Source organism: Pseudophryne corroboree, chromosome 12 (genome assembly GCF_028390025.1).
Source record: "Pseudophryne corroboree isolate aPseCor3 chromosome 12, aPseCor3.hap2, whole genome shotgun sequence".
Classification (NCBI taxonomy): domain Eukaryota; kingdom Metazoa; phylum Chordata; class Amphibia; order Anura; family Myobatrachidae; genus Pseudophryne; species Pseudophryne corroboree.
In genome coordinates, this window is record NC_086455.1 from 77,087,050 (window position 1) to 77,114,382 (window position 27,333).

At 46.5% G+C, this 27,333-nt stretch overlaps 1 protein-coding gene across 4 annotated transcripts in view; it reads right to left on the reverse strand.

Moving 5' to 3' along the window:
• Positions 1–27,333, reverse strand: part of PAPLN (papilin, proteoglycan like sulfated glycoprotein) — a 275,678-nt gene that overhangs the window by 118,035 nt on the left and 130,310 nt on the right. For 3 of the 4 annotated variants that reach the window (XM_063947669.1, XM_063947668.1, XM_063947670.1), the window contains one exon: positions 10,195–10,297. In XM_063947669.1, the coding sequence (XP_063803739.1) occupies positions 10,195–10,297 (103 nt within the window). Of the gene's footprint in view, positions 1–4,056; positions 4,337–10,194; positions 10,298–27,333 lie in introns of those variants that run through there. The other variant, XM_063947671.1, reaches the window with a different exon arrangement.

Sequence of the window (27,333 nt, forward strand, 5' to 3'; positions counted from 1 at the left end):
GTGTGAATTGACGGCAATAGGGCCAATCTACCATGAAAATAAATGGACAACGCCGATATCTGCACTTTAAGTGTGGATAAACTCAGACCTCTATCTAACCCCATCTGTAGAAATAACAAAAGACGGGATAACTTAAAAGATGATGTCGGAAACTTCCGAGCTTCACACCAACCTACATAGGCACGCCAAATTCTGTAATAATGAGCTGCCGTAACCGGCTTCCTAGCTCGTAACATGGTTGGTATAACCGATTCTGGAATGCCCTCTCTTCTTAAGAGGGCTGTCTCAACAGCCACCCCGTCAAACGCGGCCGCGCTAAATCGGGGTAAAGGAAAGGACACTGCTGAAACAGGTCAGAACGTAGTGGGAGCGGCCAAAGACCGACTGCGAGTAGACCGTGGAGATCCGAGAACCAAGCTCTCCGAGGCCAAAGAAGCGCCACTAGTATAACTGTGACGGACTCTCCTTTGATCCGTTTTAGCCACAGAGGGAGCAGTGGAAATGGTGGAAACAGATACACGAGACTGTATGGCCACGTGATTGTGAGAGCATCCACTGCCACTGCCTTTGGATCTCTCGTTCTGGACACGACCTGGGGCGTTTGATGATTGTGGCGAGAAGCCATCAGGTCCACCTGCGGATAACTCCATTTCTGGACCAGCATGTGAAATACTTCTGGATTTAATGCCTATTCTCCTTGAAAATTCAGACGGCTGAGATAATCCGCCTCCCAGTTGTCCACTCCCGGAATGACTACTGCCGACAATATCATTTGGTAATACTCGGCCCAATAGAGGATTTAAGCTACTTCCCGCATTGCCATACGGCTTTTCGTTCCTTCTTGTTTGTTGATGTATGCAACCGCCGTCGCATTGTCTGACTGCACCTGAACAGCCTGAGCCTGCAGCCTGTGCACTGCTTGTCGTAGCGCATTGTAAATTGCCCGGAGTTCCAGGACATTTATAGACCGCAATCTTTCGTGAACCGCCCAGAGACCCTGGAGCTGATAATTTTGAACTACAGCTCCCTAACCTCTGAGACTCGCGTCCGCCGTGAGAATTATCCAATTCCAGGCACCGAACCGTTTCCCTGCGGTTAGATTCTGTACTTTGAGCCACCAGAGTAGACACACTCTGGCCCTTGGAGACAACCTCACCCTGCGGTAAATCTGCAGATGCAAGCCCGACCACTGTGCGAGCACATCCAATTGAAAAGGACGTGAGTGAAGTCCTCCGAACTGAAGCGCTTCGAAAGCCGCCACTATTGTGTCTAATAGGCGAATGCACAAATGAACCGAGACTGTGCGTGGCTTGAGCACTAATTGTACCAGATGACGAATGACCTGTACTTTCTGTTCGGGTAGGTAAATTCTTTGATTTACCGTATCGAGAATCATGCCTAGGAATTGAAGTCGTTGAGACGGAATCGTTCAGGAATTCGCGTAGACAATGGTAGGAAATCAGATTTCCCCCCCCCCCCCCACTTGGTCTGCGATCTATCTCGTTTGGAATCCGACTCCGCCTGTTAGGAACGTAGCCAAAGTGGACGTTATGCGCCACTAGCGAAGCTGAAAACGCAAGAACCAACTGCCAACGTCCAAAGAAGCTGTAGGTAGCAAGAAGTGTAAGGTGGTCTTTATTTAGGGCAAACCTGAACTGGAGTGCCCTGCCCCTACAGCCTTGTTACCTCAAAACCCTTACCAAAGCAGGGCGAAGCAACAGCCCTACTGCTGTGTAGGGTACACTCCGATAGGTAGTAAAACACCCAATAATTGTAATTGTCTCTCATTGGAAATCGTTCAGCCTTCGCTGAGAGCCTGACGCACTGGCCTGGTGCTATGAGGGCTAGCGGTAAATCGACCGCAACAATCTAACTGAAAAAGTCAAAAAAAATAATAATTATTTTTTATTTTTTTCCTTTCAGGCAGTACATGCCCCCGTATTCCCCCAAAAGAGGACCGGTAAGGGTCTGTCTGTGCAGTTTTTACGCAGAGCACTAACCACTATACGATCACGACAACTTAAACGAGCCAGGTAGGAGACGAACCTACAATCTTGTTATCTATAGTCAGATGCGTTATACATTGCGCCTCTGGCCCAGATTCGTATATTTGTCCGACACACTGTGTGACCGACTTTGCAGCGAAGCTGCTTGTTTGACTATGCATTAGACTTAGTGATCATGTACTCCAACCAGTAAGTACACCACGGAAGTAACGTGTGTATTAACCTGCATTACCGTGCATGTGGTTACCAGCAATAGTGAATCTTCCTGTAGAGTCATGCTGTACAAAAAACAATTAATAAATTAAACTCCTAACAACACACCGCTTCTCCAGATGCTAAGTGTTGTAGAGCAGCAACCTCCGGGAAAGAACCAGGAAGTAACGTTAAAAGAAAATGGTGTCCTACCATGTTTTTTTTTTTTTTTTTTTTTTTTAACACCTGTTAAACCAGGATCTGAACCAGTGTCCATGCAATCACAATGTTCACTGTGGCCTGAAAGCCTAACCACTTAGCTACAGAGCCACCTGTAAAAACAATAAGCAAAGCTGCTGCAGATGAGGCCTGAACTCACCATGTTTGCCGTGCTCAACAGATACGGTTTAATAAGCACTGTGTGCTGACCAATTAGTCTTGCTTACTGCAAAATAGATTTTTAATGTCAGCATATTATATATATATATATATATATATATATATCTACACATACATACAACAATGTATATTCACACATACTCAGACCTTAATAAATATATATATATATATTCCATATATGTATACATACACATATATATTATATACCCATATACAAATATCCAGATATATCCTGATACAGAGGTATAATACATTTTTTAGAAGTCTGAAACTAAATGTGAGCTCACACAGGCTTAAAACCTGAGATGACTGCTGCTTAACCACAGCTTAGTTAATGGGCCCTATCTAGTGGCCGGCGCCGGGAGCGCGCTCTTGGGAGCAGCCTCTGGAGAGCTATCCTGACTGTTAAACCTATGGTAGGTTTATATTGATAGTGTAAGCCCCAACTGAGCTAGTTTTAACAGTTTGAACTAGCATGTATTAGTATGCAATCTAGTTGGACCACCAGTTTCCCCCAGATGGCAAAACACTATGCACATTGCTTAGCTTCCAAGCTCAGATGAGTTTGGGCGTATCCAGAGTGGTGTGGCTGTAGATTAAAAATACCTACAGCACCTTGTACTCCCAGGTGGCTAATCAGGCCCAACACTGCTTAGCTTCCAAAATCAGATGAGATTGGGCGTATCCAGTGTGGTGTGGCCAAGTGAATCAAGCCAAAGCTGCTGCAGGCTTTGCAGTGCTCTACAGATACTGTTTTATAAGCACCATGTGCTGACCAATTGATATAACATATCTTACTTTACAACAGTGAACCAAGCCAGTATTTGGCTGCCACAGCCATGATTCAGATTTGCAGTCTTTAGGATCATTATAAACAGTTTATGAAATAAATAATTAGTAAGTGTATACCCATGTTTTAGACATGGCAGGGAAACTGCTTATTAGTAATTGCTGGTGTCTTACCAATGCAGACAGACAATACAAAAAAAACAAAAAACAAAGACAGACAACTTGCATGTCTCTATAAATATATATCTGGCCAAGTGCAGTGCACGCCAGCAATATGCCTGATCCCAAATTCCCCTTAACACCCCTGCGCCTTCAATGGAGGAGAGATGTAACACAGGAAATTTCTGGAAATACAACAGGAAAACAACAGGAAGCATGGTTAATATGTCCCCATGCTCAGTATAACACAAAGTGCCGACTTATAATTATGTAGGCAGATTTAATAAACATCTTATGTTGCACTCAAACCTGCACATGTAACTTGTATCATGTTTTAACAAAGACTTCATAGCCTATTGTAATACATATGCAGCGCTGCTGTATTCCCTTTTGCATAAAACCATGTGGCTGACGCAACTCAGAGCGGCTGGGGACCACACACACACACACACACACACAGTATCCCACACAGTGGGGCGGCAGCGTGAGCTGACCGCCCCGTTCAACATACCTGGACCCTGTGGTGAGGGCTATGACGGGCCTTCTCTGTAAGTTCCGTCCAGCCTTTACTGCAGGTTTTAGTCCTGCACATGGTAGTGAGGGAGCTCTTTTTAGAGAGGTCCGACACCCACAGCTGCTAAAGCAGCCTTCACTATCCCGGACCCACGCCTATTGGAAGGGGGGAAGGGATGTGGTAAATCGTTGAAAAAATTCCAATGAAATGTGGACCTCTGTGGCAGCAAAGCCACAAGCCTACTAACTGTGTCGAGCACAGAAAAAACACTGAGGTACTCAGGGATATGGAGGGGAGGTGTAGTTTCAAAATTAATTTATTCAGTGCCTACTTCCTGTGGAAGCCGTCCATATCCCAAGAGTACTCCAGTGACCCCTAGTGGATGAAAAAGAAATTTCCTTTCTCTCTGATTTTGTTTAGATTAACAATAGATTTGGTTGACACCATATGGTCGACATGCATTAATTAGGTTGACAGGCACAAATGGTCGACGTGACTTTTTTGGGGATTTTCACATGTTTTCTTAACGTTTGCTTGATTTACTATCCACATGGACATCTATTGGGAATAGTAACCTGTGGTAGGCGCAGCGGAGCGAGCCACATTGACCAAAGTGTGGCGAGCAAAGTAAGGTTACACATTTGTACTGACGGTGGTCACAACATGAAATGTACAAGATGTGGCCCTAAAAACATGTGTTGACCATTTATGTTACAACCATTTTCATGCTGACATTTGAACCTGTAGACTTATGTACCTGTCGACATTGTCAATCCATTAATCCACTCCCATTAATCTGAGCAGGAGAGCTGCATTTCCTAGCCATGGAAACTAGTACAGATCATAAGCCAGATGTATACCCTGAATAAATACCTGCTTTTATACTCCGAGTTGATCGTAGATGTGCACGTCAGGCCCTACCCCCTTCCCCCTGCACAAGTACAGAATCATCGCACAGCGGCTGCATGTGACGTCATGCAGCCGCTGCAGCCCGCCCCTCCACACGGTCCACCCAAAAGGGCGGACAAACATCGCCAGCCAGCCCCTTCCTGCCCAGCGAACGGCTCTGCCTGTCAATCAGGCAGATGCGATTGCTGGGCTGAGATGCTGATAGCATCTCTGGTATGCACATGCGCACTGCGGCGCATGTGCAGTTCAGACCTGGTCGCCTGCTGTGCGAAAACGTACAGCAGCGATCAGGTCTGAATTAGCCCCTAAGGCCAGATTCTGAGTTGGAGAATGTAACATCAGTGCCTGTTTTTATTGGCAGTTTTGCTACAGCAACTTTATGAACAAACCACTGCAAGCCCCTCCCTGGGCCACTGCATGGCTGAATATGCACAGACTGAGATGCCCACTTCGAGCATCTTAATATGCTGAAATTTCACTTGGTGCATTTTTAGAGGCAATCATTGGTCGCGGGGCTTAAAGTAGTCCTGGAGAGGTGGTGGAACTCATTTACCGGAGCACCTACGCCCCCCCCCCCCCCCTCTCCCCGCCACTCACATTAAGCAGAGCCAGGGCCAGTGTTAGTGTTTTTAGCACCCCCACTGCACGTTATAAATTAGTGCTCTACTTCCCATACTTTATAAAGGGACATTGATCTCACAAAAAAGCAGTGTGGTCACACAATAGTACCCCCAATTCAAATGACACCACGCAGTAGCACAATCCTATTCACATTACACTGCATGTAGTGACCTTGATTCATAATACACCACATAGTACTGCCGCTTATATACAGAGTGCCCACAGTAGTAGTGCCCCTTATACATAAAATAATGCCCACAATAGTAGTGCCCCTTACACATAATGACCACAGTAGTATTGCCCCTAATACATAACATAATGCCCACAATAGTAGTGCCCCTTACACATAATGACCACAGTAGTATTGCCCCTTATACATAACATAATGCCCACAATAGTAGTGCCCCTTACACATAATGACCACAGTAGCACCCCTTATACAGATCTCTGCCTCTGTCACTCCAGCAGCTCCATGCCCAGTATCCCTCCAGCAGCTTCCCCAACTCTCTTGTCCCTCCAGCCTCCTCATCTTGTCTTCAAGATGCACAGATCCTGCTCCTCTTCACAGCTCTTCTTCACTTCAGCAGCGGTGACAGCATGACATCACATACGCTGTGCCGGAAAAGGAAGCCACTGAGGACGGGATGAATACTGTCCAACAGACACAGCGTGTATGAGTACCAGTAGGAGTGGGCTGTAGATTGAGGAGGACCATGGAGCCACCAGGACCTGAGGAAGGGGCAGATGGCTGCAGCTCATCAGTAACACTAGCACCGCCTGCATCATCTTTTAACGTAGGTGATGTGGCCAGGGCCGGCGCTACCACTGGGAAGCTTTAGGCAGCTGCCTAGAGCGCCAGCCACTGGAGGGCGCCGCTGAGACACTTAAAAAAAAAAAGGATGTCCGTTGTCTTTTCACACGATGCTGGCAGCAGCTGCAGCCAGGGGGATTTACCAAACGCCCGCCCCCCTCTCCCCACCTTCCCCACCACTCCATCCCTGACAAACCAAAATGTTTTCTCTTCCACAAAGACAGCAGCCACGGACCCCAATTTAAGTCCCGCCTATTGTTGCATTTGGCCCGCCCCCTACCCACATACCCGTGAATTGCACTGCAAAGAGATACACCTGGCTCCCACCCAATCCCATCAGTGACAGTGACCTGGCTCTCTGGTGTGGCTGCTGACAGTGACCTGGCTCTCTGGTGTGGCTTCTCATCCTGCTGACCCCACTGGTACATGTTAAGTAAGTTATAAATATATATGTATATATGGATATATACATAGTATATGTATATATGGATATATAGTGTCTGTGTGTGTTTGTGTGACACAGTAATGCTATCACTAAAGCACAATATATATATATATATATATATATATATATATACATACATACAATGGGTGGCAGTGATGGTTACTTCCAGTGGTGGGGGCGGTACTATTAATCCTGGTGGCTATGATCATACGCGCACACAGGGGGGGGTTTCCGAGTACCTGGAAACCCCCCCTGCACACCGATATATCGGCGCAGCTGACTGATATTTTTATTTGTTGAATCGAGGAGCCGGCACTGCAGCTGTGTATGCCCCAATCATGGTAACGTCGTTGGGGGAACTGCAGCATGCATCTCCCAGCTCCCACTCAGAGCCGGGAGCTGACAGCCGCGTGTGATCTGCTGGGTGGTGCAGGTGGGCGGGCACAGCGGCCTGTCTTCTATTCTGATGGGGACAAATTGGCGCAGCGGGATTTCCGGTGGGTAGCCGCGGCCACTGTCAGACAGTAAAGCACCGCGCGGCCCGCAGTCAGACAGTGAGTGATAGCAGTGTGGCCGCACAAGGAACTCATCTCAGAAGGCAGAGGAGGCGAGAACTGGACATTGCAGCTAATCGTGTGACTGTGGAGCAGCATGCAGCCTTGCAGGTTTCAATCCCTATCTGTCCCTTGTGTCTCTCTGTCATCTCACTCTACCCCTCCCACTCTCTCTCCCCACATCTCGCTCTCTCTCCATGTCTCTCTCACCCCAACATCTCTCGTTCTCCCACACTGCTACTCCCAGCCTGCCCCCTTCTATGCACTATTACTCCCATTCTACCTCATGACTACTACACCAAGCTTTCCCCCTGGTTCCCACTACTACTCCCATCCTACCTCTTACTTCCCACTACTACCTACATTCTGCCCCCATCTCTGCACTACTACTCCCATCCTACCTCTTACTTCCCACTACTACCTACATCCTGCCCCCTGCTCTGCACTACTACTCCCATCCTACCTCTTACTTCCCACTACTACCTACATTCTGCCCCCATCTCTGCACTACTACTCCCATCCTGCCTTTACTTCCCACTACTACCTACATCCTGCCCCCTGCTCTGCACTACTACTCCCATCCTGCCCCTTACTTCCCACTACTACCTACATTCTGCCTCCTGCTCTGCACTACTACTCCCATCCTGCCCCTTACTTCCCACTACTACCTACATCCTGCCCCCTGCTCTGCACTACTACTCCCATCCTGCCCCTTACTTCCCACTACTACCTACATCCTGCCCCCTGCTCTGCACTACTACTCCCATCCTGCCCCTTACTTCCCACTACTACCTACATCCTGCCCCCTGCTCTGCACTACTACTCCCATCCTGCCCCTTACTTCCCACTACTACCTACATTCTGCCCCCATCTCTGCACTACTACTCCCATCCTGCCCTTACTTTCCACTACTACCTACATCCTGCCCCCTGCTCTGCACTACTACTCCCATCCTGCCCCTTACTTCCCACTACTACCTACATTCTGCCTCCTGCTCTGCACTACTACTCCCATCCTGCCCCTTACTTCCCACTACTACCTACATCCTGCCCCCTGCCTGCACTACTACTCCCATCCGTCCCTTACTTTCCACTACTACCTACATCCTGCCCCCTGCTCTGCACTACTACTCCCATCCTGCCCTTACTTTCCACTACTACCTACATCCTGCCCCCTGCTCTGCACTACTACTCCCATCCTGCCCCTTACATCCCACTACTACCTACATCCTGCCCCCTGCCTGCACTACCACTCGATCTCCACATGCCCCCCGCTCTCTCCTCTGTGCCCCTCTCTCTCTCTCTCCATGCATCTCTTGCTCTGTCTCACTCCCCATGCTCCCTCTCTCTCCCTCCCCCCTCTCTCTCTCTGTCTCTACCCCATGCCACTCTCTGTGCCCATGCCTCTCTCTCCCCCATGCCTCTCTTTCTTCCCCATGCCTCCCACTCTCTGTCCCCCTTTGCCTTTCTCTCTCGCTCTGTGATATATATATATATATATATATATATATATAAACTAAAAGAATGTCCGGCACTCCAAATATATAGACCAGCTGCTGTGGTGCAGTTCTGTAAGTGATTTGCATGTACCAGAAGATTGAAGCTGCACTCACAGACTAATAAACAACAGTTAAATCCCCGGCGAAGACAAAGAGTCAGACGACCAGGGTGCACCCTGGTCGTCTGACTCTTTGTCTTCACCGGGGATTTAACTGTTGTTTATTAGTCTGTGAGTGCAGCTTCAATCTTCTGGTACATATATATATATATATATAATTATGTATCTCTGGAACCCCCCCCCCCCCCACCAAAAAAAAATCCTGCTTTGCCCTTGGTGATATCCAAGGGTGGGCAGGGCCCCTATAATTTTTGGTGCCATGGGCAACTGCACATTATGTCCAATGTAAAAGACAGCTCTGTGCAAGGAGTGTCAATGTTATGGGGGCAAGAGACTTAGGGGTGCCTGGACCCAGGATATAAAGGGCGAAATTCAAATGTTGCCGCCCCTTATCTCCCATCTAAAGTGACAGGAGTTTGCAGGGGCGATATACAAATGTCACATGTTTTCACACTGATCGCTCCCAAAGCAGTCGGGTCAGCGACTAAACTGTCCGGCGCAATGCGAAAAGTCCCATTTTGGTGCCTCCGGGCACGGCGAGCTGAAATGCTGTGACGCCCGCCGGCATCAACATGTCATGCTTAGTGGGTTTTTGTTTACTATTTGTTTTGTTGTAGGATGCATTAGCTTTTCAACAGAAGGGTGAGGATGGGGGGTGGGGGGTGGGGGGGGCAGGGAGTAGGCAGAGGTTTTGCCTAGGGTGCCGAGAAACCTTGCACCGGCCCTGGATGTGGCAAGCTTCTCTGTAGGAATTACTGTGCAGGACAATGGAAGAGGTGGAACTAGTTCCCTCTACCATTACAGCTTTAACCCCTGATTGATCACACCCTGGAAACTTGCACAAGCCCCATGCTAGGTGCAGACTGTCCATCAGAGTATGGCTTCTTGTGTGAACGACTATGTGTCTGATGTTGCTACCACTTCAGTGACACTACCATAACACACCAATAAGACGGACCATCTCCCTGTGTCTGCATAGTTACATCCCTGTCACCGCCCAGGAATGCCCAATATATTTTCAAGACATGTCTGAGACCGAGCATCTCATTCGCTCAACTGCATGGAAAATGGACAGAGCATTCAATTCAGATTCAGGCCCTATGGAATGGGATTTTAAAAAGTCAGCTGTAGGGAACTGAAGTTGCTTATATCTTTAAACATAAATGTATTTTCCTTACCTCCATAATAAGCCAGCCACTTGTATCTTTTCCCCTGGAATTCCATCCCATCGTACTCTGAACACTGCTCAGCACGGAAGTCTCGGGACCCTTCAGGACAGTCCTATGGTATTGAAGAAAATCTGACCATTAATATTAAGTAATAAAGAACGTACTGGAAATTACATCCACAGACAGAAAAAGATTTAAAACTGAGAGGAACTGATTGCAAATAAACAAAGTCAGATGTCTTAGCAGCTTTTAGGAGTACCAACATTTCTCTTACGTCCTAGAGGATGCTGGGGACTCCGTAAGGACCATGGGGTATAGATGGGCTCCGCAGGAGACAGGGGCACCTAAAAGAACTTTCTAGTATGGTGTGCACTGGCTCCTCCCTCTATGCCCCTCCTCCAGACCTCAGTTAGATCTTGTGCCCAGAGGAGATAGGGTGCATTACAGGGAGCTCTCCTGAGTTTTCTGTAAAAAGAATTTTATTAGGTTTTTTATTTTCAGGGAGCTCTGCTGGCAACAGACTCCCTGCATCGTGGGACTGAGGGGAGAGAGGCAGACCCACTTCTTAAGAGTTAAGGGCTCTGCTTCTTAGGCTACTGGACACCATTAGCTCCAGAGGGAGTCGAAACACAGGTCTCACCCTGGGGTTCGTCCCGGAGCCGCGCCGCCATCCTCCTCACAGATGCCGGAAAAAAGAAGCCGGGTGAGTATGTCAGACATAAGAAGACATCAGGCGGCAGAAGACTTCAGATCTTCATGAGGTAAGCGCGCAGCAGGAAGCTGCGCGCCATTGCTCCCACACTTACACACACACATGGCACTGATGGGTGCAGGGAGCAGGGGGGGTGCCCTGGGCAGCAATAAACCTCGTTTTAGGCAAAAAAGTATGTAGTTAGGCTGCGGAGGCAGTAAACTACGGATCCCCGCCATTTTTTTCAAATTCACGAGTGGGACCGAAGCCCGCCGCGCGAGGGGGCGGAGCTTGATCCCTCAGCACTAACCAGCGCCATTTTCTCCACAGAGGCTGCAGAGAACGCTGGCTCCCCGGACTCTCCCCTGCTGAGCATCAGAGGGCTGAAAAAAAGAGAGGGGGGCATATAATTAAGGCGCAGTGAGTGGGGAAATCTATATACATTTATATACATAAAAGCGCTATCTGGGTTTTTTTTCCTGGGTCAGTTGGCGCTGGTGTGTGCTGGCATACTCTCTCTCTGTCTCTCCAAAGTGCCTTCTTTAGGGAATTGTCCCCTTATAGTTATATCCCAGTGTGTGTGGGGTGTCGGTACATGTGCCGGCATGTCTGAAACGGAAGGCTTATCCAAAGAGGAGGTGGAACAGATGAGTGGTGTGTCTCAGTCGGCGGTGCCGACTCAGGATTGGATGGATATGAAATGCTAGTGTAGCTTCGTTGCATAAAAGACTGGACAAAGCAGAGTCCAGTGCGTCGGCAGGTAATCAATCTACGGATTATACCGACTCACAGGACCCATCGGGGTCTCAGAAATGTCCCTTCTCACAAATAAGGGACACAGATACCGACACGGACTCTGATTCCAGTGTCGACTATGATGAAGCAAGATTGCACCCCAGGGTGACAAAAAGTATTCAGTGCATGATTATTGCAATAAAAGATGTGTTACATATCACTGATGAGCCCTCGGTGCCCGACACGAGGATACACATGTTTAAGGGAAAGAAACAAGTTATAAACTTTCCTCCTTCCCATGAAATTAATGAGTTATGTGAAAAAGCATGGGAAACTCCAGATAAGAAACTGCAGATTCCCAAAAGAGTTCTTATGGCGTACCCTTTCCCTACACAGGACAGGGTACGTTGGGAATCCTCTCCCACAGTGGCAAAGCCTTAACACGCCTTTCCAAGAAGGTGGCGCTACCGTCCCCTGACACAGCGGCCCTCAAGGATCCTGCGGACCGCAGGCAAGAGACTACACTAAAGTCTATCTACACTCATACTGGTACTTTGCTTAGACCGGCAATTGCGTCGGCATGGGTATGTAGTGCAGTAGCAGCTTGGACGGATACACTGTCAGCTGACCTTGATACCCTAGATAGGGATACAAAGGTGATGTAATGTTTGGGGACGGCCTCGCGGTCCTGATCTCTACAGCTACCGCGGGTAAGTCGACCTTTTTATCTTTTGTTCCCCAACAGCAAAAGAAACCCCCACAATATCAGATGCAGTCCTTTTGGTCGCATAGATCCAGAAGAGGTCGGGGCTCCTCTTTCCTCGCCAGAGGTAAGGGTAGAGGCAAGAGGACACCTGCTGCGGCTGGTTCCCAAGAGCAGAAGTCCTCCCCGGCTTCCGCTAAGTCTACCGCATGACGCTGGGGCTCCCCTGCGGGAGTCCGCACAGGTGGGGGCACGCCTTCGACTATTCAGCCAAGTCTGGGTTCAGTCAGACGTGGACCCTTGGGTGATAGGAATAGTCTCCCAGGGCTACAAGCTGGAATTCGAAGAGGTGCCCCCACGCCGATTTTTCAAGTCGGCCTTACCAGCTTCTACCCCAGAGCGGGAAGTAGTGCTAGCTGCAATTCAAATGCTGTGTCAACAGCGAGTGATTATCAGGGTTCCCCTGAGCCAACAGTGAAAAGGGTATTATTCAACCCTATTTGTGGTTCCAAAGCCGGATGGTTCGGTCAGGCCCATTTTAAACCTAAAATCCCTGAACCTGTACCTGAAAAGATTCAAATTCAAGATGGAATCGCTCCGAGCGGTGATAGCCTGCCTGGAAGGGGGGATTTTATGGTGTCACTGGACATAAAGGATGCTTACCTTCATGTCCTCTTATATCCCTCTCATCAGAAGTACCTGAGATTCGCGGTACAGGTTTGTCATTATCAGTTTCAGACGTTGCCGTTTGGGCTGTCCACGGCCCGAGGATTTTCACCAAGATAATGGCGGAAATGATGGTGATCTTGCGCAAGCGAGGAGTCACAATTATCCCATACTTGGACGATCTCCTGATAAAAGCGAGATCAAGAGAGCAATTACTGGAGAACGTGTCACTCTCTCAGAGAGTGCTTCAACAACATGGGTGGATTCTCAATCTACCAAAGTCACAGTTGGTTCCAACAACTCGACTACCGTTCCTAGGCATGATACTGGACACGGGACAAAAGAAAGTTTTCCTCCCGTTGGAAAAAGTTGTCAAAGTCAGAAAAATATCACGCTACACATTGCCATATATGCACCTCATGCGAGTGCCTGCTGCACGTGCATGAGCCCTCCCGTGCGTGCGTATACTCGCCTTTGCGTGCACCCGCAGGTGCACGATATGCGCATTTGCGGTAGAGTTTGTGTGCGTCTAGCGGGCGACTCAATCGTGACATATTTTAGTCATATAATGTATTTTGTAGATTATGGTCCCTTTGATAGAATCTGAAAGTTTAGTTAATGTAGCATGTTCGGGGACAAAGAGATTCCTCTTTGTTTGATACGAAGGGTCAGACAGGGGTTACACAGTGGTGTTTAGTATCCATCGGAAGAGAATAAAATTAGCAATATTCCGGTGTTGGTTTGAAGCGGATTACTCGCTCGTGCGTATAGTTATGGACATAAGAAGTTTATGGACATTTACTATATTTGCACTTTATTACCCATGCGACGGGAAACCCAGTTTCCCTCCCACCTGAGCAGTTTGGAATAGTCACAGCCCACCTGTATGAACCAACCTATGACCTTTTGTTATAATGCGGAGACGAATTCCTGTGTCCAATGAACAATAAGAATGTAGGGACCATTGTACTGTATTGTGTGTAGTGTATAAAAAGACAAGCCGATCTGGGCCAGCTCTCTCTACTCTTCTCAACGGTTCTCATCACTGATAATCGGGAGCTGGATATCCAGAAAGGCGCTTGCGATTGTTTCCCCTTGTGCGTAAGTTCTCTGCAACCATTTTGTCTCTTATAAATGTTGTAAGCCATTCTCTCTCTCCTTCCCCTTAAATGTTATTGTGCCGCTATTGTATTTTATGTGTAGTGATTCGGTTAGGTATGTTATGTTAGTTTGGTAGTGTATAACTTGTAATGTGTATTCTTTTGCAATTGAACGTTCATTCTCTCCCTTAAAGGTGTTAGAACCTTAGACCGGTATTTGAGTGTTTATTATATTGCTAAAGTGTTCTCTGAGCGTCAAATACGCTCATACAGCTTTTAAACTAACAAGGTTACACTGTGTTGCATTTGCACCATATCACTGCCCAAAGGTTTACAGTATAAGTACATTGTTTATGATATCGTTACAAAGGTTTAACTCTGTGAGCGTCAGCGCCGCTTGTGATCTCCTCGTGGTTTCGAGCGTCCGCTACGCTGGTAGCGTATCATTACGTTAGTCGGCAGCCTATAGCGTGCTAGCCTTTACGCTTTAAGCCGTGAGCGAACGTGCCGCTCGTGCGTCTCGTCCACGGCTAAGCGTTTGTTACGCTACGTGCGTACTCTTACGGTATTCCATACGCCAATTGCGTACTGTTTTCATTAACCTTTTAGAGTGTTTTAAATAGGATAAATTATAGGCTTTATCAATGTCCAGGACCTCCAGAACATGGTCCGAGAACTACTAAAGCCGAAAAGAGTGTCAGCTCATCAATGCACTCGGGTTCTGGGGAAAATGGTGGCAACTTACGAGGCCATTCCCTTCGGCAGGTTCCATGCAAGGACGTTTCAATGGGATCTTCTGGACAAATGGTCCGGGTCCCATCTACAATTACATCAAAAAATAACACTGTCCCCCAGGGCCAGGGTGTCTCTTCTATGGTGGCTACAAAGTGCTCACCTTCTAGAGGGTCGCAGGTTCGGCATTCAGGACTGGATCCTGGTAACCACGGACGCGAGCCTCCAAGGATGGGGAGCAGTCACCCAAGGAAGAAATTTTCAGGAACTATGGTCAGACCAGGAGTCCTGTCTACACATCAACGTGTTGGAGCTAAGGGCCATATACAACGGCCTTCGACAAGCGGAGAATCTTCTTCGCAACCTACCGGTTCTGATTCAATCAGACAATGTCACAGCAGTAGCTCATGTGAACCGCCAAGGCGGGACAAGAAGCAGAGCCGCGATGGCGGAAGCCACCAGGATTCTTCGCTGGGCGGAAAATCACGTAAGCGCTCTGTCAGCTGTCTTCATTCCGGGAGTGGACAACTGGGAAGCAGACTTCCTCAGCAGACACGATCTCCATCCAGGAGAGTGGGGACTTCATCAAGAAGTCTTTGCAGAGATAACGGGTCTCTGAGGAGTTCCTCAAATAGACATGATGGCGTCACGCCTCAACAAGTAGCTTTGGAGGTATTGTGCCAGGTCCCGGGACCCTCAGGCAATAGCAGTAGACGCTCTGGTAACGCCATGGGTGTTCCAGTCGGTCTATGTGTTTCCTCCGCTTCCTCTCATCACAAAAGTGTTGAGGATCATAAGACGAAAAAGAGTACAGACAATACTCATTGTTCCAGACTGGCCTCGAGGGGCCTGGTACTCATGATCTTCAGGAGATGCTCACAGAAGATCCTTGGCCTTTTCCTCTAAGAGAGGACCTGTTACAGCAGGGGCCCTGTCTGATCCAAGACTTACCGCGGTTACGTTTGATGGCATGGCGGTTGAACGCCGGATCCTAGCGGAGAATGGTATTCCGGAGGAGGTCATACCTACTCTAATAAAGGCTAGGAAGGAGGTGACGGCAAAACATTATCACCGTATCTGGCGGAAATATGTCTCTTGGTGTGAAACCAAGAATGCACCTACGGAAGATTTCCATCTGGGTCGTTTTCTCCACTTCCTACAGACAGGAGTGGATATGGGCCTAAAGTTAGGCTCTGTTAAAGTACAGATTTCGGCTTTGTCAATATTCGTTCAGAAGGAATTGGCTTTTCTTCCAGAAGCCTCTTTCATTTGCTTAACACTGATCTTTCACTCCTATCCTTTTTTCTGTGTGATGCCCTGGGGTGGTTTGGCTGGGGTGGTCTGGGGGTGCTCTGCATCCCGGAGGTGAACCCCTATAGTGTTAGGGACCTGTCCGATGAGGTCACCGTGAAGCAGGTGGGCAGGCTCATATACTGGCCAATATATGCCAAGAACCTCAAATATTATATTATGGTTATAATAATTTTAATGGTGTATGGTGCACCTGCACCCTTTGTTCCTATGTTGTAGTATTACAGTACTTAGTCCCAGCAAGGTATCACATCCCATTATAATAAGCTAGGGTGTGCAGTCCAGGCCCCGTTTACATATTTTCTTCCAGAAGTCCAGACTTTTGTAAAAGGAGTACTGCACATCCAGCCTCCTTTTGTGCCCCCAGTGGCACCATGGGACCTGAACGTGGTGTTGCAGTTCCTTAAATCACACTGGTTTGAACCCCTTAAAACGGTGGAGTTAAAATTTCTCACCTGGAAGGTGGTCATGTTGTTAGCCTTGGCATCTGCGAGGCGTGTGTCAGAATTGACGGCCTTGTCTTACAAGATCCCTTACTTGATTTTTCATGTGGATAGAGCGGAATTGAGGACTCGTCCTCAATTTTTGCCCAAGGTGGTGTCTTCATTTCATATGAACCAACCTATAGTGGTGCCTGTGGCTACGAGTGACTTGGAGGATTCCATGTCCCTGGATGTAGTCAGGGCCTTAAAAATGTATGTAGCCAGGACGGCTAGAATTAGGATGCACTGTTTGTCCTGTATGCTGCCAACAAGATTGGCGCGCCTGCTTCGAAGCAGACTATTGTTCGCTGGATCTGTAACACGATTCAGCAGGCTTATGTTACGGCTGGATTGCCGTTACCGCATTCAGTAAAGACCCATTCCACTAGGAAGGTGGGCTCTTCTTGGGCGGCTGCCCGGGCCGTCTCGGCATTACAGCTTTGCCGAGCAGCAACTTGGTCGGGGTCAAACACTTTTGCTAAATTCTACAAGTTTGATACCCTGGCTGATGAGGACCTAGCATTTGCTCAGTCGGTACTGCAGAGTCATCCGCACTCTCCCGCCCGATTGGGAGCCTTGGTATAAACCCCATGGTCCTTACGGAGTCCCCAGCATCCTCTAGGACGTAAGAGAAAATAAGGTTTTAAACTACCGGTAAATCGTTTTCTCCTAGTCCGTAGAGGATGCTGCAGAAAATCTGCAAGACTTGTATATAGTTATTGCTTACATAAGGGTTATGTTACAGTTGGAATCGGTCTTGGACCGATACTGTTGTTTGTTCATACTGTTAACTGGTTAGGTGTATTCCAGGTTATATGGTATGATTGGTGTGGGCTGGTATGAATCTTGCCCTTAGATTAACAAAATCCTTTCCTCGTATTGTCCATCTCCTCTGGGCACAGTTCTCTAACTGAGGTCTGGAGGAGGGGCATAGAGGCAGGAATCAGTGCACACCATACTAGAAAGTTCTTTTAGGCGCCCATGTCTCCTGCGGAGCCCGTCTATACCCCATGGTCCTTACGGAGTCCCCAGCATCGTCTACGGACTAGGAGAAAAAGATTTACCGGTAGGTTTAAAATCTTATTTTTGAAAAGTAATAAATGATGATGGGGAAAACATATTGGTAGATCTCATGATTAGGGTATCTAGTCATAATATCGACATTTACAATGTTGACACCAAAATGACCTTGTACACCCATGGAAAAATCCATGGATCTGTTGGCTATGTAAGGGCCCTGCTCTTAGCATTCGTACGCTGCATCTTCCCCATTTTGTGTTATCTTTTCTAATCGTTGCCTATTCCACCCAGGGTAACCTATGTATCGTGCCCAAAATGGCTGCCTCACCTCATACCTTTTCCAACTGGGATATATAACTGGTTGAAGTTACAAAATGGCTACACTAATCCCTGCATTATGTCCATTGTAGCCATTAGGTTCAATGTTTTTGGTTTGTTTTCTTTTCTTCTTTCTGTAATACTAAACCCCTGTGCTCTACTTCTGATGTTGTAAAGCGACTTTGAGTCCTGATGGAGGAAAGCACTATATAAATAAAATTGCTATTATTATTATATGTTGTCCAAAGGATAAGGAGAAAATTAAAACAACAATTGCAGTAGTACTACTTTTTACCACCAAACAGTGTACAGATCAATGCTCAGTCAGGCTATGTACTGTATACTGTTTGTGGCAGCTGCAGGCAAAAATAAATTATTTTTGTTCTATTTATCAAGCTTTTCTTGTCGGGACAGTGACTCTAATAAGAGCCCATGCCGATGAAGAGTAAATAGTAAAGTGATAGTCTATGTGCTCATTTTACTACCAGGATTAGATAAAACTTGCCAAAATTAGAAAGAGAAGAAGCATTTTTTATTGGACGCACTTAACCACTTATCCTTTTTTCTAAAATGTCTATTCTTTATTGGGTATGCATTAAAATAATACGGGGAATTTGGTGAAATATTAAAATATAGTGTGAATAAGAAACAAAGTGTGATATTAAAAACTACTAGTTTCCGATTGGTGATCCCTCAGAGTATGAAACCAAATAAAAGGCGAATTTGCCTGTGAAAGAATCAATATTTGTGTCTTTCTTGGTGTTATCCTATAAACTGCTTTTTATATAACAGGCTAACAGTATTGTTAATTCTTATTTCTCTAACGTCCTAAGTGGATGCTGGGGACTCCGTAAGGACCATGGGGAATAGCGGCTCCGCAGGAGACTGGGCACATCTAAAGAAAGCTTTAGGACTATCTGGTGTGCACTGGCTCCTCCCCCTATGACCCTCCTCCAAGCCTCAGTTAGATCTCTGTGCCCGAACGAGAAGGGTGCACACTAGGGGCTCTCCTGAGCTTCTTAGTGAAAGTTTTAGATTAGGTTTTTTATTTTCAGTGAGACCTGCTGGCAACAGGCTCACTGCATCGAGGGACTAAGGGGAGAAGAAGCGAACTCACCTGCGTGCAGAGTGGATTGGGCTTCTTAGGCTACTGGACATTAGCTCCAGAGGGACGATCACAGGCCCAGCTTGGATGGGTCCCAGAGCCGCGCCGCCGGCCCCCTTACAGAGCCAGAAGGCAGAAGAGGTCCGGAAAATCGTCGGCAGAAGACGTCCTGTCTTCAACAAGGTAGCGCACAGCACTGCAGCTGTGCGCCATTGCTCTCAGCACACTTCGGTCACTGAGGGTGCAGGGCGCTGGGGGGGGGGCGCCCTGGAACGCAATAAAAACACCTTGGATGGCAAAAAAAATGCATCACATATAGCTCCTGGGCTATATGGATGCATTTAACCCCTGCCAGAATCCATAAAAAAACAGGAGAAAAGTCTGCGAAAAAGGGGCGGAGCCTATCTCCTCAGCACACTTGCGCCATTTTCCCTCACAGCTCCGTTGGAGGGAAGCTCCCTGTCTCTCCCCTGCAGTCACTACACTACAGAAAGGGTTTAAAAAAAAGAGGGGGGCACTAATTAGGCGCAGTATTAACTATACAGCAGCTATAAGGGGAAAAACACTTATATAAGGTTATCCCTGTATATATATAGCGCTCTGGTGGGTGCTGGCAAACTCTCCCTCTGTCTCCCCAAAGGGCTAGTGGGGTCCTGTCCTCTATCAGAGCATTCCCTGTGTGTGTGCTGTATGTCGGTACTTTTGTGTCGACATGTATGAGGAGAAAAATGATGTGGAGACGGAGCAGATTGCCTGTAATAGTGATGTCACCCCCTAGGGGGTCGACACCTGAGTGGATGAACTGTTGGAAGGAATTACGTGACAGTGTCAGCTCTGTATAAAAGACAGTGGTTGACATGAGACAGCCGGCTACTCAGCTTGTGCCTGTCCAGACGTCTCATAGGCCGTCAGGGGCTCTAAAGCGCCCGTTACCTCAGATGGCAGATATAGACGCCGACACGGATACTGACTCCAGTGTCGACGGTGAAGAGACGAATGTGACTTCCAGTAGGGCCACACGTTACATGATTGAGGCAATGAAAAATGTTTTACACATTTCTGATAATACGAGTACCACCAAAAAAGGGGTATTATGTTCGGTGAGGAAAAACTACCTGTAGTTTTCCTGAATCGGAGAAATTAAATGAGGTGTGTGATGATGCGTGGGTTTCCCCCGATAACAACGGATAATTTCTAAAATGTTATTGGCATTATATCCTTTCCCGCCAGAGGTTAGGGTGCGTTGGGAAACACCCCCTAGGGGGGATAAAGCGCTCACACGCTTGTAAGGGCTCTACCTTCGCCTGAGATGGCCGCCCTTAAGGATCCTGCTGATAGAAAGCAGGAGGGTATCCTAAAAGGTATTTACACACATACTGGTGTTATACTGCGACCAGCAATCGCCTCAGCCTGGATGTGCAGTGCTGGGTTGGCGTGGTCGGATTCCCTGACTGAAAATATTGATACCCTAGATAGGGACAGTATATTTTTGCCTATAGAGCATTTAAAAGATGCATTTTTATATATGCGTGATGCACAGCGGAATATTTGCCGACTGGCATCAAGTCTAAGCGCGTTGTCCATTTCTACCAGTAGAGGGTTATGGACACGTCAGTGGTCAGGTGATGCGTATTCCAAACGGCATTTGGAAGTATTGCTTTATTAAGGGAGGAGTTATTTGGGGTCGGTCTTTCAGACCTGGTGGCCACGGCAACAGCTGGGAATTCCACGTTTGTACCCCAGGTCGCCTCTCAACATGAGAAGACGCCGTATTATCAGGCGCAGTCTTTTCGTGGACAAGCGGGCAAAAGGTTCCTCATTTCTGCCCCGTGACAGAGGGAGAGGAAAAAGGCTGCAGAAATCAGCCAGTTCCCAGGAACAGAAACCCTCTCCCGCCTCTGCCAAGCCCTCAGTATACGCTGGGGCTTTACAAGCAGAATCAGGCACGGTGGGGGGCCCGTCTCAATGAATTTCAGCGCGCAGTGGGCTCACTCGCAAGTAGACCCCTGGATCCTTCAGGTGATATCTCAGGGGTACAAATTAGAATTCGAGACGTCTCCCCCTCGGCTTTACCGATGTCTCCTTCTGACAGGGAGACAGTTTTGGAAGCCATTCACAAGCTGTATTCCCAGCAGGTGATAATCAAGATACCCCTCCTGCAACAGGGAACGGGGTATTATTCCACACTGTTGTGGTACCGAAGCCGGACGGCTCGGTGAGACCGATTCTAAATCTAAAATCTTTGAACACTTACGTACAGAGGTTCAAATTCAAGATTGAGTCACTCAGAGCAGTGATTGCGAACCTGGAAGAAGGGGACTACATGATGTCTCGGGACATCAAGGATGCTTACCTTCATGTCAAAATTTACCCTTCTCACCAAGGGTACCTCAGGTTTATGGTACAGAACTGTCACTATCAGTTCAGACGCTGCCGTATGGATGGTACACGGCACCCCGGGTCTTTACCAAGGTAATGGCCGAAATGATGATATTCCTTCGAAGGAAGTGAATTTTAGTTATCCCTTCCTTGGACAATTCCCTGATAAGGGTAAGATCCAGGGAACAGTTGGAGGTCGGTGTAGCACTATCTCAGGTAGTGTTGCGGCAGCACGATTGGATTCTCAATATTCCAAAATCGCACCTGGTTCCGACGACGTGTCTTCTGTTCCTAGGGATGATCCTGGACACAGTCCAGAAAAAGGTGTTTCTCCCGGAGGAGAAAGCCAGGGAGTTATCCGAGCTAGTCAGGAACCTCCTAAAACCGAGCCAAGTCTCAGTGCATCAATGCACAAGGGTTCTGGGTAAAATGGTGGCTTCCTACGAAGCAATCCCATTCGGCAGATTCCACGCAAGAACTTTCCAGTGGGACCTGCTGGACAAATGGTCCGGATCGCATCTTCAGATGCATCAGCGGATAACCCTGTCACCAAGGACAAGGGTGTCCCTCCTGTGGTGGTTGCAGAGTGCTCATCTTCTAGAGGGCCGCAGATTAGGCATTCAGGACTGGGTCCTGGTGACCACGGATGCCAGCCTGCGAGGCTGGGGAGCAGTCACACAGGGAAGGAATATCCAGGGCTTATGGTCAAGCCTGGAGACATCACTTCACATAAATATCCTGAAGCTAAGGGACATTTACAATGCTCTAAGCTTAGCAAGACCTCTGCTTCAAGGTCAGCCGGTGTTGATCCAGTCGGACAACATCACGGCAGTCACCCACGTAAACAGACAGGGTGGCACAAGAAGCAGGAGGGCAATGGCAGAAGCTGCAAGGATTCTTCGCTGGGCGGAAAATCATGTGATAGCACTGTCAGCAGTATTCATTCCGGGAGTGGACAACTGGGAAGCAGACTTCCTCAGCACGACCTCCACCCGGGAGAGTGGGGACTTCACCCAGAAGTCTTCCACATGATTAAAAACTCGACAGGTATTGCGCCAGGTCCAGGGACCCTCAGGCAATAAGCTGTAGACGCTCTGGTAACACCGTGGGTGTACCAGTCAGGGTATGTGTTCCCTCCTCTGCCTCTCATACCCAAGGTACTGAGATTGATAAGATGGAGAGGAGTAAGCACTATATTCGTGGTTCCGGATTGGCCAAGAAGGACTTGGTAACCGGAACTTAAGGAGATGCTCACGGAGGATCCGTGGCCTCTACCTCTAAGAAGGGACCTGCTCCAGCAAGGACCCTGTCTGTTCCAAGACTTACCGCGGCTGCGTTTGACGGCAAGGCGGTTGAACGCCGGATCCTGAAGGAAAAAAGGCATTCCGGATGAAGTCATCCCTATCCTGATCAAAGCCAGGAAGGATGTAACCGCAAAAACATTATCACCGCAATTGGCGAAAATATGTTGCGTGGTGCGAGGCCAGTAAGGCCCGATGGAGGAAATTCAACTGGGTCGATTCCTACATTTCCTGCAAACAGGAGTGTCTATGGGCCTGAAATTGGGGTCCATTAAGGTTCAAATTTCGGCCCTGTCAATTTTCTTCCAAAAAGAACTAGCTTCAGTCCCTGAAGTTCAGACGTTGTAAAAGGGGTACTGCATATATACAGCCTCCTTTTGTGCCTCCAGTGGCACTTTGGGATCTCAATGTAGTTTTGGGTTCCAAAAGTCACATTGGTTTGAACCACTTAAATCTGTGGAGTTAAAATATCTCACATGGAAAGTGGTCATGCTGTTGGCCCTGGCCTGGGCCAGGCGCGTGTCAGAATTGGCGGCTTTATCCTGAAAAAGCCCTTATCTGATTTTCCATTCGGACAGGGCGGAATTGAGGACTCGTCCTCAGTTTCTCCCCAAGGTGGTTTCAGCGTCTCACCTGAACCAACCTATTGGTGGTGCCTGCGGCTACTAGGGACTTGGAGGCCTCCAAGTTGCTAGACGTTGTCAGTGCCCTGAAAATATATGTTTCCAGGATGGCTGGAGTCAGGAAATCTGACTCGCTGTTTATCCTGTGTGCACCCAACAAGCTGGGTGCTCCTGCTTCTAAGCAGACTATTGCTCGTTGGATTTGTAGTACAATTCAGCTTGCACATTCTGTGGCAGGCCTGCCACAGCCAAAAATCTGTAAATGCCCACTCCACAAGGAAGGTGGGCTCATCTTGGGCGGCTGCCCGAGGGGTCTCGGCTTTACAACTTTGCCGAGCAGCTACTTGGTCAGGAGCAAATACGTTTGTAAAATTCTACAAAATTGATATCCTGGCTGAGGAGGACCTGGAGTTCTCTCATTTGGTGCTGCAGAGTCATCCGCACTCTCCCGCCCGTTTGGGAGCTTTGGTATAATCCCCATGGTCTTTACGGAGACCCCAGCATCCACTTAGGACGTTAGAGAAAATAAGAATTTACTTACCGATAATTCTATTTCTCATAGTCCGTAGTGGATGCTGGGCGCCCATCCCAAGTGCGGATTGTCTGCAATACTTGTACATAGTTATTGTTACAAAAATCGGGTTATTATTGTTGTCAGCCATCTTTCAGAGGCTCCTTTGTTATCATGCTGTTAACTGGGTTCAGATCACAGGTTATACGGTGTGATTGGTGTGGCTGGTATGAGTCTTACCCGGGATTCAAAATCCTTCCTTATTGTGTACGCTCGTCCGGGCACAGTATCCTAACTGAGGCTTGGAGGAGGGTCATAGGGGGAGGAGCCAGTGCACACCAGATAGTCCTAAAGCTTTCTTTAGATGTGCCCAGTCTCCTGCGGAGCCGCTATTCCCCATGGTCCTTACGGAGTCCCCAGCATCCACTACGGACTATGAGAAATAGAATTATCGGTAAGTAAATTCTTATTTTCTCTGTCAGGCACATTTGCAACACTTGCAGAGTGCTTTCATAAAATGTAGCTACTTATAATGTTGCCAAAAAATAATTCAATACTGTATCACTATTGATTCTCCATGTGGATTGAAATGATTCATCCACTGACTGTCTGTAAATGATACACCACTATTTGTATATTTAGGGATAGATTTCCCACTATATCTGGTGTGTCTGCTTAATATTATTATCAGTCTGTTAGTTTATAGGTAACGATCTAAATTCCATCCCACACTGATAGCTGCATAAGTTGGGCAATTTGACATAACACTTCTCATTGTTTCAACACTGCATGATATTCCCTTAAATTCCTTTATTTCTCTTTGTATTAGGAAATGCAGGCTGATTGCATGTGATTTATAATTGCTGCCCAACTAGTATATAATTAATGTCCCAGCACTAAAACATTAATCCTTGCTGATATTGCTGTGTACTGAAATACAATCAGGAGAGCGACAGCACATGTTTATATTCATTCGGCTATCTTATTGCCGCTGCTCACACCACGCTTTGTCTCTGGGAGAGATGTCTAGAGACAATGTTCACCTATCACAGGGGGTGACTGGTAAACCATTATGGAGAAGAAATCACAGGGATATGAATTTAGGTGTAAACATGCACCCATCACATATTATTGAAGAAGGGCTTTGCACTATTTAAAGGGTTATTATAAGGAGAGATCTGTATTAATATAGAGGACAATGACAAATATTATGATATCTTTCATCAAAGATAAAGGAATCATTATAACAAATGACTACAGGATGTCTGGTTGGAAATATATCCACCAGACGTGAGCTATTGCTACAGGATTGCCTATTAATATTTAAAATATCGATACCACATCTGATATGAAGAAAGAATGAAAATAATAGTAATTGATCGACACTGACAGGAATAATAGAATTAGGGTTGACAAAATGAAAATAACAAACTGTTTATTTTAAATATGTAAAATATTAAAAAAGTTCAAAATAATAACATTTTTTGGAATTCAAGCACATAAAAATCACTAAAATATCAAATGATCATGATCATTTAATGATGCTTAATAAACATAAAAATGGTAACAACAACAAATGTCATATTAAGGGATTAATTGTAAGAATTATGTTTGGGAGCATACTCTTACTAGTTGAATATATTAATATTTTGTGAAGTGCTCTTAATAATAATAATAATGTATCTATCTGACCACTTGAATTAAAATAATATAAAACATAAGAATGCATCACCAAAACATACTAAAAATATTAAGAAATAATACAGATAACGCTAATAATTATAAGACCTGTGATTAGGTGTTTAATGGGTTTTTAGTGAAAGGGTGCAGAATGATTGACAGGTTTCAGATCCAATCAGAACTGGATATGGGGGATAAAGTGAAACGGAAATAATGGCTCTGGTTAGAGCCCTGAGGAAGGTTGGTTCTATATCGGAGGGGCTGTGTGAGGAAGCCTAAGGTGGAACGGCCGTGGGCTGCTTCCGAGCGGTGTAAAACTCAAATGAAACAATAAATGTTATAAATGTGTCTGTAATCCTACTGCCATTCCACTAATTCAAGCTGTATTAGACTGAAGGAGCACTCTCCCCCACGATCCTCGCTGCCAGCAGCAGCTCCTCAAGTGAAACTGTCAGACGGAGAGAGGAGGGAGGGAGTAGGGGAATCCCGGCGCCAGCCCACACACACACAGGGCTCGGTGTGAGCAGCGGCAATAAGATAGCCGAATGAATATAAACATGTGCTGTCGCTCTCCTGATTGTATTTCAGTACACAGCAATATCAGCAAAGATTAATGTTTTAGTGCTGGGACATTAATTATATACTAGTTGGGCAGCAATTATAAATCACATGCAATCAGCCTGCATTTCCTAATACAAAGAGAAATAAAGGAATTTAAGGGAATATCATGCAGTGTTGAAACAATGAGAAGTGTTATGTCAAATTGCCCAACTTATGCAGCTATCAGTGTGGGATGGAATTTAGATCGTTACCTATAAACTAACAGACTGATAATAATATTAAGCAGACACACCAGATATAGTGGGAAATCTATCCCTAAATATACAAATAGTGGTGTATCATTTACAGACAGTCAGTGGATGAATCATTTCATTCGACATGGAGAATCAATAGTGATACAGTATTGAATTATTTTTTGTCAACATTATAAGTAGCTACATTTTATGAAAGCACTCTGCAAGTGTTGCAAATGTGCCTGACAGAGAAATAAGAATTAACAATACTGTTAGCCTGTTATATAAAAAGCAGTTTATAGGATAACACCAAGAAAGACACAAATATTGATTCTTTCATAGGCAAATTCGCCTTTTATTTGGTTTCATACTCTGAGGGATCACCAATCGGAAACTAGTAGTTTTTAATATCACACTTTGTTTCTTATTCACACTATATTTTAATATTTCACCAAATTCCCCTAATTATTTTAATGCATACCCAATAAAGAATAGACATTTTAGAAAAAAGGATAAGTGGTTAAGTGCGTCCAATAAAAAATGCTTCTTTCTTCTCTTTCTAATTTTGGCATATATTTATGGGTCTAAGACTCACAAGCATTTGGAGAGCACCTGCATATAAGAGTATATAAGTATATAAGTATATAACCTAAGATATTTTCAGTAAAGCAGAGAATACCACAATATATATAATCTGTATATACAAAAGAATGTATCAGAAATACTGGTGCGGGATTATTTAAATTTTGTGTGCATTAGATAAAACTTGCCTACTGGCAAGGGTGCAGGGAGGCAGCTGCTATGGGGCCCAAAGCCAAAAGGGGCCCACCTTCCCTGTCACAGTTATATGTGTTATAATACATTTTTCACCATTGGTAAAGTAGATACATAGGGGGCCTTACAAACGCTTGCCTTGAGGCCTACAATTTAACTAGTTATGCCCCTGGATCTGCTCATTGTAATGTGGAATAACATTAACTGGTTGACATTATAATGT